At 47.3% G+C, this 12,204-nt stretch overlaps 1 protein-coding gene across 1 annotated transcript; it reads right to left on the bottom strand.

The window, feature by feature from the left end:
* Positions 1–276: 276 nt before the first annotated feature.
* On the bottom strand, positions 277–10,846 carry LOC115205801 (lysophosphatidic acid receptor 4). The gene is made up of 5 exons (XM_029772118.1): positions 10,534–10,846; positions 3,238–3,714; positions 2,784–3,074; positions 1,378–1,610; positions 277–1,105 (listed from the first exon to the last, which is right to left on the bottom strand). The coding sequence occupies exons 2-5, from the start codon at positions 3,520–3,522 to the stop codon at positions 751–753; spliced, it is 1,164 nt and encodes a 387-aa protein (XP_029627978.1). The 5' UTR covers positions 3,523–3,714; positions 10,534–10,846; the 3' UTR covers positions 277–750.
* Between the last annotated feature and the right edge of the window lie 1,358 nt (positions 10,847–12,204).

The following is a 12,204-nucleotide window of genomic DNA, read 5'->3' as shown; positions in this document are numbered from 1 at the left end:
TGTAGTGTGTAATGTACCATTTTCTAGCTCTGAGTCTCTACTTTTGTCCAATGTAAAAAACACCATTTCAAATGTTGCTACATATGACCGAATCGAGCCAGTCAGCTATCCGGAAATACAAAGATAAAGATTTCCCCTGATATTGACCCTGTTCACCCAGTCAACCACTCTCACACTGCAACAGACTTCCTCATTGGTAAAGTGTTGAATTCAGACATAACAGTAACATCTCACAGAAGTCCTCTACCTGCGAATCTGAGACCATGATTGTCTTTCTGTTGTGGGTGTGGTAGCAAAGCAACCTTTATTTGAATGCAATTAACATATATTAATATGCATTACCATTTCTCCTGACAGTGGAAGAACTGCTCCGGCGAGCTGCAGTAAACAGAGGCTTCACCCGCACTATGCCGAAAGAGCAGCAGAGACTCCCGAACTATCGTCAAAAGTCTGACGAGGCGAGCTACAGTAAACAGAGGCTTCACCCGTACTATGCCAAAAGTGCAGCAGAGACTCCCGAACTATCGTCAGACTTTTTGACGAGGCACACTGCGTTGTTTCAGACGGCATTCAATCCCTGCTCTTCCAAAGAGAAAGTGACATATTTTTTTGTTTGGAGCGGAGATACGGTGGCTTTTGAACTAGGGCTTAGACTCAGAAACCTGATTTCTCCATCCTGAACTGTCCTCTCGCTCTATTTCTCCATCTCTCTTCCTCTCTCTCTCTTTTTATTTCTCTCTCCCCGTAGTGTCAGAACTGAGTCTCATTCACTCCCGTATCTTTCCCGTTGCTGACGAGAGCGTGTGCGTCCTGTGTGTTTCTAGTGAGTGATACTTCTTGTGAGTCTCTCCTGGTGACTGTCCAGTCCCGTGTGTCTCTCGACGGTCTCCCATCCCTGGTCAGTGTCCCTGTGTCCTGCTGCGTCTCTGCCTCAGTACTCAGGTGTGTGTCGCTGCGGGGGATGCTTTCAGCCCGGACCCCTCCCTTCCCCCCTGTGGTGAGACTCTTCTGGAAGGACTCAGAGGTAAAGTAGTATACCACTGGGTCTAGGCAGCAGTTGAGGGTGGCCAGACACAGGGTGATGGGGTACAGCGTCCGGACAAACCTTCACATTCAGAAAAACGCTAATTAATGGCCTCAATGTGGCAAGTCATTTTGCAGCAAACACCATACTGTACACACAGACTAAATCACATATCTACAAACAGCAACAACACAATTCAGAGGATAACGTTTTTATAAAAATGTACATGTTGATTGATTGATTGATTGATTTCTTAAAATGCAAGTGCTAAAGTGTTACAGTTGGCCAGAGCCTGGGTCCGCACCATGGCGTAGAGGAAGAGGATGGAGTTGTATGGTTAGGGTTAGTTATACCTCTCAAGGTTACAGTTGGCCAGAGCCTGGGTCCGCACCATGGCGTAGAGGAAGAGGATGGAGTTGTATGGGACGAAGCAGACAATGAAGATGCCCAGGTGGACGAGGATCATACGGAGGACCCGGCGCTTGCTGTTGCAGCCGTGGCCGATGGTCCCTGGGCGACGGAGGGTTCTCAGCACCAGAGAAGAACACATCAGGTTGGTTAGGAGTGGGATGAGAAAACCTACGATCTGGAGAGGACAGGAATAGCTTAGCACATACATTAATAATAAGATAGACACACTGATAGACACGCTGAAATACACCGACAGACACACCGACAGACACACACTGATAGACACACACTGATAGACACACACTGATAGACACACACTGATAGACACACACTGATAGACACACACTGATAGACACACACTGATAGACACACACTGATAGACACACACTGATAGACACACACTGATAGACACACACTGATAGACACACACTGATAGACACACACTGATAGACACACACTGATAGACACACACTGATAGACATACTGATAGACACTGATAGTGTCACGGCTGTCGAAAGGATCGGACCAAAGTGCAGCGTGGTTGTAGTTCCACATTTTATTAAATCCGTGAAACTTTGCAAAACATAAATAACTGAATTTACAAAACAACAAACCGTGACGCAGAGAGAAACAAACACTACTCAAAAGATAATCACACACAAAACCTAGGAAGAAAAACCCCTACTAAAATCTACTGTAAGTCGCTCTGGATAAGAGCGTCTGCTAAATGACTAAAATGTAAAAATGTAAAAATATGATCTCCAATCAGAGGTAACGAGGACCAGCTGCCTCCAATTGGAGATCAACCCAAAACACCCCAACATAGAAATAGAAAAACTAGAACTTAAACATAGAAATAGAAAACATAGCAAAACACAAAACACCCCCTGTCACGCCCTGACCTACTCTACCATAGAAAATCACATCTTACTATGGTCAGGACGTGACAGATAGACACACTGATAGACATACTTTGAGAGGTAAGGCCAGGATTCAATCCCATTGTGTTTAAAGACAAGGTGGCTTTTAAAGGCAATATTACCGCGTTCCCAGAGATGTTTCAATATTACCACGTTCCCAGAGATGTTTCAATATTACCGCGTTCCCAGAGATCTTTCAATATTACCGCGTTCCCAGAGATCTTTCAATATTACCGCGTTCCCAGAGATCTTTCAATATTACCGCGTTCCCAGAGATCTTTTTTAAGGTCAGATGTCGGCTGAATTGGAAATGACCTTCACGCTGTTTCTGATTTAATCCCGGACTACGTCTTCCAGGTGATCGTAGAGAATCATTATCTCTCTTCCTCCCTCCCTGCCTCCCTCCCTCCCTCTCACTCACTCCTCACCTCTATAAATATAGTAATCTTGGACAGGTATGTCTTCCAGGTGCTCTTGGAGAATCCCTCGAAGCAGGCCGTGGCGCGGTTCGCCTGGTTGATCGTGGAAAAGAAGGTGACCGATATCCCTCCACCCACGATGGTGAGCCAGACCGCAGCACACACCAGGCCTGCGTTCCTCCGTGTGCGGACTGAGCGCGAGCGGAAGGGGTAGACGATGGCCAGAAAGCGGTCCACGCTGATGCAGGTGAGGAACAACATGGAACCGTAGATGTTGGTGATGAACGCTGTTCCTGATACCTGGGGGAAGGAGAGAGATTGAATGGTAAATGTATTAATTAATTCATTGCCTGACACCTGGGGGGTGGAATAGATGTATTAGACAGAAACACATATACAGACAAACACCTGTGCAATGACAGAACAGTTCACACAGTGAAAATGACTAGAAAGTAGTAACTACCTTGCAGAGTTTGTCTCCAAAGGGCCAGTGTCGGTTGACGTTGTAGTAGACCTTGAAGGGCAGCGTGAACACAAACACAAGGTCTGACAATGCCAGGTTAGTCATGAACAGCGTTGTCTCGTTGCGTAGCTTCATCCGGAAGCAGAACACAAAGAGAGCAGCACAGTTGGTGCAGAGCCCCAGGACAAACACCACGCTGTAGACCACGCTGTACAGGTCATACTTAAAGCTGTCATCTATCCCACAGTCCTCCATGCCTGTCTCATTCAGCACCAGACCAGCCATGCTGAGGCCAGGGTGAAGGTAGAAGGGTAACGGTTGGGGGTGGGGTAGTGGACGTTCTCTGGGGAGGTCAGTGGGGGGTCTACCAGGCAAGCCCCCTCAAGGGCATCCCGATCTCAGATACACACACACACACACACACTCCCAGAGATGCTGACACTATGTGTGTGTGTGTGTTTGGGCTGGTTGCTTTGCCTGCAGACAGAAATAAATAAGTCAGTTAGACTGTTAGCATGATAGCCTAGCATCTCCCCTCTAAGTCAGTTAGACTGTTAGAATGAAAGCATTTCCGCTAGGGCAGACTCACAAACTTTGGGGATAATTGGCTGAAATTATTCAGTTACATAAGGGTTAAATACATAGCCCATCGTTAAAAGCCCATCCAACCAACTACCTACTTCATCCCCATATTTGTTTTTGATTTTTCTGCTCTTTTGCACACCAGTATTTCTACTTGCACGTCCTCATCTGCACATATATCACTCCAGTGTGAATTGCTAAATTGTAATTACTTCGCAAATATTCGCCTATTTATTGCCTTACCTCCTTACTTCATTTGCTCACACAGTATATATATTTTTCTATTGTGTTATTGACTGTACGCTTGTCTATTCCATGTGTAACTCTGTGTTGTTGTTTTTGTCGCACTGCTTTGCTTTATCTTGGCCAGGTTGAAGTTGTAAATGAGAACTTGTTCTCAACTAGCCTACCTGGTTAAATAAAGGTGAAATAAATAACCCTAACCCTACCTGGTTAAATAAAGGTGGAATAAATAACCCTAACCCTACCGGTTAAATAAATGTGGAATAAATAACCCTAACCCTACCTAGTTAAATAAATGTGGAATAAATAACCCTAACCCTACCTGGTTAAATAAAGGTGGCATAAATAACCCTAACCCTACCTGGTTAAATAAAGGTGGAATAAAGAATGTATATTAATACAGTTGTGCAGACGGTCGTGTTAAGGCTATAAACAAATATTTAGATGATAGTGCTTACAAACGCATTCCAACACCTGGATTTATCAAGTCTATCTCTCTATCTAAATTCAATTCAAAGAGCTTTATTGGCACGGGATACATGTTTACACTGCAAAAGCAAGTGGAATAGACAATAAACTCTCTCACTCTCTCTCTGTTATATTATTGTCTATGTACAGTGTTGTAACAATGAGCAAGTAGTTGAAGTATGAAAGGTAAAATAATAAACAGATAAATACAGGTTGTATTTACAGTGTTGTTTGTTCTCCACTGGTTGTCCTTTTCTCATGGTAATGGACTACACATCTTGCTAATGTGACTTCACACTGCTGTATTTCACCTAACAGATATGGGACTTTATCAATGTTTGTGGGATCTGTGGGAAATATGTGTCTCTAAAGGGTTCATACATTTGGCAGGAGGTTAGGAAGCGCAGCTCAGTTTCCACCTCATTTTGTGGGCAGTGTCCATATAGCCTGTCTTCTCTTGAGAGCCAGGTCTGCCTACAGCGGCCTTTCTCAATAGCAAGGCTATGCTCACTCAGTCTGTACATAGTCAAAGATTCTCTTAACTTTGGGTCAGTCATAGTAGTCAGGTATTCTGCCACGGTGTACTCTCTGTTTAGGGCCAGATAGCATTCCAATTTGCTCAGTTTTTTGGTTGATTCTTTCCAGTGTGTGAAATAGTTATCTTTTTGTTTTCTGATGATTTGGTTGGGTCTAATTGTGTTTCTGTGGGGTCTGTTTGTGTTTGTGAGCAGAGCCAGCAGGCTGAGGGGACTCTTGTCTAGTTTCATCTCTCTGTAGGTGAGGGCTCTGTGGTGGAAGGTTTGGACATCTCCTTTTTATTAGGTAGAACTTTTCAGCGCTTTTCTGGGTTTTGATAACTAGTGGATATAGTCCTAATTCTGCTCTGTACACAAAGTCTCAATTGAGTGTTTGTCCCATTGTCACGATCGTCTAAAGGAGTAGACCAAGGCGCAGCATGCTTAGAGTTCCACATGTTTAATAAATATGAAAACTCAGCAAAACAATACCGATGAAGACGAAGCATGACGTTCTGGGCTGCTCACAGGCAGCTACACAAACACAAGATCCCACAAAGCACAGGTGGGAAAAGGCTGCCTAAGTATGATTCCTAATCAGAGACAACGATAGACAGCTGCCTCTGATTAGGAACCCTACTCGGCCCAAAACAAAGAAATACAAAAACATAGAAAAAGGAACATAGAACGCCCACCCATGTAACACCCTGGCCTAACCAAAATAAAGAACAAAAAACCCCTCTCTATGGCCAGGGCGTTACAGTACCCCCCCCCCCAAAGGTGCGGACTCCGGCCGCAAAACCTGACTCTGAAGGGGAGGGTCCGGGTGGGCCTTCCTACGGCGGCGGCTCAGGTGCGGGACGTGGACCCCGCTCCACCCTTGGCTTCGGCCACTTAGGTGGCGCCCCTAGCTGCGCCGGAGGACTGGCGGGCGACCCTGGCTGCGCCCGGCTGGCGGGCGACCCTGGCTGCGCCCGGCTGGCGGGCGACCCTGGCTGCGCCCGGCTGGCGGGCGACCCTGGCTGCGCCCGGCTGGCGGGCGACCCTGGCTGCGCCCGGCTGGCGGGCGATTCTGGCTGCGCCCGGCTGGCGGGCGATCCGGGCGGCTCTGGCGGCTCCGGGCTGGCGGGCGGTCCTGGCAGCTCCGGGCTGGTGGGCAGCTCTGGCGGCTCCGGGCTGGCGGGTGGCTCTGGTGGCTCTGGCCCAGGATTCACCAGGCTGGGGAGATATGAAGGAGGCCTGGCCCTGGGCGTAGGCACAGGACTCACCAGGCTGGGGAGACATGAAGGAGGCCTGGCCCTGGGCGCAGGCACAGGACTCACCAGGCTGGCGGGCGGCTCTGGCAGCTCCGGCGGCCCCCGGGCTGGCGGGCGGCTCTGGCGGCTCTGGCCGAGGATTCACCAGGCTGGGGAGACATGAAGGAGGCCTGGCCCTGGGCACAGGCACAGGACTCACCAGGCTGGGGAGACATGAAGGAGGCCTGGCCCTGGGCGCAGGCACAGGACTCACCAGGCTGGCAGGCGGCTCTGGCGGCTCCGGACTGGCGGGCGGCTCTGGCAGCTCCGGCTGGCGGGCGGCTCTGGCGGCTCCGGACTGGCGGGCGGCTCTGGCGGCTCCGGACTGGCGGGCGGCTCTGGCGGCTCCGGACTGGCGGGCGGCTCTGGCCCAGGATTCTCCAGGCTGGGGTGACATGCAGGAGGCCTGGCTCTGGGCGCAGGCACAGGACTCACCAGGCTGGGAAGGCATGCAGGAGGCCTGGCTCTGGGCGCAGGCACAGGACTCACCAGGCTGGGGAGACATGCAGGAGGCCTGGCTCTGGGCGCAGGCACAGGACTCACCAGGCTGGGGAGACATGCAGGAGGCCTGGCTCTGGGCGCAGGCACAGGACTCACCAGGCTGGGGAGACATGCAGGAGGCCTGGCTCTGGGCGCAGGCACAGGACTCACCAGGCTGGGAAGACATGCAGGAGACAACGTGCGCTCCACCGCATAACACGGCGCCTGACCAGTACCACGCCGCTTCCGGTAAGCACGGGGAGTTGGCTCAGGTCTCCAACCTGACTCTGCCACACTCAGTCTGCCCCCCCCCAAAATAATATTTTGAGGCGGCCTCTCGGGCTTCCTTGCCAGCCGTGTTCCCTCATACCGTTGCCGTTAATCCTTCTTTCCTGCTGCCTTCGCTCTTCTGAGTGCCTCTACCTGTTCCCATGGGAGGCGATCCCTTCCGACCAGGATCTCTTCCCAAGTGTAGGATCCCTTGCCGTCCAGGATGTCCTCCCATGTCCAGTCCTTTCTCTCCCTTGCCCAGGATCCTTGCTCCTCCTGGGCACGCTGCTTGGTCCTTCTTTGCTGGGATCTTCTGTCACGATCGTCTAAAAGAGTAGACCAAGGCGCAGCATGCTTAGAGTTCCACATGTTTAATAAATATGAAAACTCACCAAAACAATACCGATGAAGACGAAGCGTGACGTTCTGGGCTGCTCACAGGCAGCTACACAAACACAAGATCCCACAAAGCACAGGTGGGAAAAGGCTGCCTAAGTATGATTACTAATCAGAGACAACGATAGACAGCGGCCCAAAACAAAGAAATATAAAAACATAGAAAAAGGAACATAGAACGCCCACCCATGTAACACCTTGGCCTAACCAAAATAAAAGAACAAAAAAACCCTCTATGGCCAGGGCGTTACACTCATTTTGTGAATTCTTAGTTGGTGAGTAGACCCCAGACCTCACAACCATAGAGGGCAATATGTTCGATATCTGATTGAAGTATTTTTAGCCAGATCCTAATTGGGATGTTGAGTTATATGTTCCTTTTGATGGCGTAAAAGGCCCTTCTTGCTTTGTCTCTCAGATCGTTCACGTCTTTGTTGAAGTTACTTAGGCCAAGGTACATGTCGTTTTTTGTGATTTTTGTTTCTAGGGCAACGGTATCTTCATGCAATTTGTATTTATGATCCTGGCAACTGGACCTTTTTTGGAAAACTATTATTTTTGTCTTACTGAGATTCACTGTCAGGGCCCAGGTAAGGGGACAGGTCTGTCAGAGCCCAGGTAAGGGGACAGGTCTGTCAGGGCCCAGGTAAGGGGACAGGTCTGTCAGGGCCCAGGTAAGGGGACAGGTCTGTCAGAGCACAGGTAAGGGGACAGGTCTGTCAGGGCCCAGGTAAGGGGACAGGTAAGGGGACAGGTCTGACAGTCTGTGCAGGTGCTACTATAGGCCCTCCTTGGTTGTGGACAGAAGCACCAGATCATCTGCAAACAGTAGACATTTGACTTCAGATTCTAGTAGGGTGAGGCCGGGTGCTTCAGACTGTTCTAGTGCCCTCGCCAATTCGTTAATATACATGTTGGTGGGGCTCAAGCTGCATCCCTGTCTCAATCCACAGCCCTGTGGAAAGAAATGGGTGTGTTTTTTGCCAATTTTAACCCCACGGTTGTTGTTTGTGTAAATAGATTTTATGATGTTGTATGTTTGTCCCTCAACTTTTTGTTTCTCAATTCAATTCATAGGGCTTTATTGGCATGGGAAAAATATATTTACATTGCCACATCAAGTGAAATAGATAATAAACAAAAGAGAAATAAACACAGTAACACACAGTGACTTGACACAGTAACACACAGTGACTTAACACAGTAACTAAATGTGACTTAACACAGTAATACATAGTGACTTAACACAGTAACACTAAGTGACTTAACACAGTGACACTAAGTGACTTAACACAGTGACACTAAGTGACTTAACACAGTGACACTAAGTGACTTTAGACAGTGACTTAACACAGTGACAACACAGTAACACACAGGGAATTAACACAGTAACACACAGGGAATTAACACAGTAACACACAGTGACTTGGCTGGACTATATAGCCTTCCTAACATTCAGCTATATAATGATGCTTCATGCTGATCTGTTATGAATATACTACAGCTGAAGTAAGCAGTGTCAGGGAAGGGGCCAACATGTGTGTGTGTATCACCGTGAGTGAACTCTGTGTGTATGCAGCTGTCTTTTCAAGGTCCATGACCTGAGCTGCTGTATACATGAGTTACACACACAATACAGCTGTTTCTTCCTATCAGTCCTACTATAGATAGTAAACCAATACAGCTGTTTCTTCCTGTCAGTCCTACTATAGATAGTAGACCAATACAGCTGTTTCTTCCTGTCAGTCCTACTATAGATAGTACAACTCAGACAGGCAGAGAAACAGGCAGACAGAAAGGCAGAGAAACAGGCAGGCAGACAGGCAGACAGGCAGGCAGGCAGGCAGGCAGGCAGGCAGGCAGGCAATCAAAATGTAAAGCTGATAATCAGCTAGTCTTACCCCATGCCTGTCTCTTTTCTCCATTATTCCAGTGTTATTATGGGGGTTAAAGGTATAAACAGATTACTGTAAAGAGTTCCAGGTCAGGAATCAGCTGGCATTGATTTCAAGGCATGCTCTTAGTCCTAGTCCTAACTGACAACGCAGGGAAAGAGAGAGCTGTCCTAGTCCTAACTGACAACGCAGGGAAAGAGAGAGCTGTCCTAGTCCTATCTGACAATGCAGGGAAAGAGAGAGCTGTCCTAGTCCTATCTGACAACGCAGAGAAAGAGAGAGCCGTCCTAGTCCTATCTGATAACGCAGGGAAAGAGAGAGCCGTCCTAGTCCTCTCTGACAAAGCAGAGAAAGAGAGAGCTGTCCTAGTCCTATCTGACAACGCAGGGGGAAAGATAGAGCCGCTGGTGATATAACTTTTAAGACCCAAACAAGATGTTAAAGGCTAACAGTTGAACCTGTAAAGAACAACAGAACTTTTGGTTCAGTGACTGATTGATTGTCACTAGTTACCACAGCCACAAAGTCATAAATCCTGCCAATTTCTACTATTTCTCTTCTTAAAATCACATTTTTAACCTAACCTTAATGTCACCTGTTAAGTCCTCTTCAATCCGTGTAGATGAAGGGGAGGAGACAGGTTAAAAATTATTTTTAAGCCTTGAGATATTTGAGACGGATTGTGTGCCATTCAGAGGGTGAATGGGCAAGACAGAAGATTTAAATGCCTTTCAACAGGGTATGGTGGTATGTGCCAGGCGGTTTGTGTCAAGAACTACACCACTGCTGGGTTTTTCACACTCAACAGTTTTCTGTGTGTATCAAGAATGGCCCACCACCCAAAGGACATCCAGCCAACTTGACACAACTGTGGGAAGCATTGTAGTAAACATGGGGGTCCAGCATCCCTGTGGAACACTTTCAACACCTTGTAGAGTCCATGCTCCGACAAATTGAGGCTGTTCTGAGGGCAAAGGGGTGTGCAACTTAATATTAGTTTAGTGTTCCTAATGTTTTGTTCACTCAGTGTATATATTTTGTAACTTTGTGGCTGTGGTAACTAGTGGAAACCTGTTATCTGAGTTAGTGAGGATGATGATAATTATGATAATGATGATGATAATGATGATGATGATAAGGATGACAGCTCACCTGGTTGTCAAGTCAACACGTTCAACACCGCTACTGTCCCGGGAAACATCAGACTGGTTCACCAACAAGTGTTTTGTCTCTTTGCAGTAACTTCCATTCAAACAGTATTTCAAAGTTTCCAAGGTTCTGTCATTTCGTAAAAACGCAAAGAACTTGCCGTATCTAGACGAGCACGCTGTTTATTTTTATTTGATGGAAAATGGGAGCCAATTCACCGCGCAGGGTCCTGTGCCTAGTTGAATGTGAATTTCAGCAGAGGATTTGTTTGTGTGTTCATGTGCGCGTGCGCGGTCGGTGGGCTGGAGGTCGACTTGCATGGCCACAGGAAACGAGACAATAGCACCTTGGTCGCTGGAGGGAGGGGGGGCAGGGGCACGTGGGAGCTGAATAGGGAATTGTTGGAGAGGAGGAGGGAGGAAGGGAGACTGGAGCAGGGGAAGGAGAGAGAGAGAGAGGGGCTCTCTGTCCAATGCCCCTCTCTCCCTCTCCCTTTCTCCACCCCCTCTCTCCCTCTTCTGCTCCCTTTCTCCACTCCCTCTCTCCCTCTCCCTTTCTCCAACCCCTCTCTCCCTCTTCCTCTCTCCAACCCCCTCTCTCCCTTCCCCCCCTCTCTTTCTCTCAATTCAATTCAAGGACTTTATTGGCATGGAAAACATGTTTACATTGCCAAAGCAAGTGAAATGGGAATAGGTAATGAACACTTAGTGAAATAAACAATAACAGATTTACAGGAAGCATTACACTTCCAAAAGTTCCAAAAGAATAAAGACATTTCAAATGTCATATTATGTCTTTATACAGTGTTGTAACGATGTGCAAATAGTTAAAGTACAAAATGGAAAATAAATAAACATAAATATAGGTTTTATTTACAACGGTGTTTGTTCTTCACTGGTTGCCCTTTTTTGAGGCAACAGGTTACAAATCTTGCTGCTGTGATGTTACACTGTGGTAGATATGGGAGTTAATCACAATTGGAATTGTTTTTGAAATCTTTGTGGATCCCGGTAGATATGGGAGTTAATCACAATTGGAATTGTTTTTGAAATCTTTGTGGATCTGTGTAATCTGAGGGAAATATGTGTCTCTAATATGGTCATACATTTGGCAGGAGGTTAGGAAGTGCAGCTCAGTTTTCACCTCCATCTCACTTGAGTTTCCACCTTGTGGGCACATAGCCTGTCTTCTGTTGAGAGCCAGGTCTGCCTTCAGCAGGCCTTTCTCAATAGCAAGGCTATGCTCACTGAGTCTGTACATAGTCAAAGCTTTCCTTAAGTTTGGGTCAGTCATAGTGGTCAGGTACTGTGTACTCTCTGTTTAGGGCCAAATAGCATTCTAGTTTGCTCATTTTTTTGTTAATTACTTGACACATTGGAAAGAATTATCTTTTTGTTTTCACATGATTTGGTTGGGTCTAATTGTGTTGTTGTCCTGGGTCTCTGTGGGGTCTGTTTGTGTTTGTGAACAGAGCCCCAGGACTAGCTTGCTTAGGGGACTCTTCTCCAGGTTCATCTCTCTGTAGGTGAGGGCTTTGTTGTGGAAGGTTTGGTAATCACTTTATTTAGGTGATTGTAGAATTTAATGGCTCTTTTCTGGATTTTGATCATTAGTGGGTACCAGCCTAATTCTGCTCTGTATGTATTATTTGGTGTTTTACATTATACTCTGAGG

This window comes from Salmo trutta, chromosome 13 (genome assembly GCF_901001165.1).
Source record: "Salmo trutta chromosome 13, fSalTru1.1, whole genome shotgun sequence".
In the NCBI taxonomy this organism is placed as follows: domain Eukaryota; kingdom Metazoa; phylum Chordata; class Actinopteri; order Salmoniformes; family Salmonidae; genus Salmo; species Salmo trutta.
Note: the sequence above shows the minus strand (reverse complement) of the source record. Positions and strands in the feature narration are given on the sequence as shown.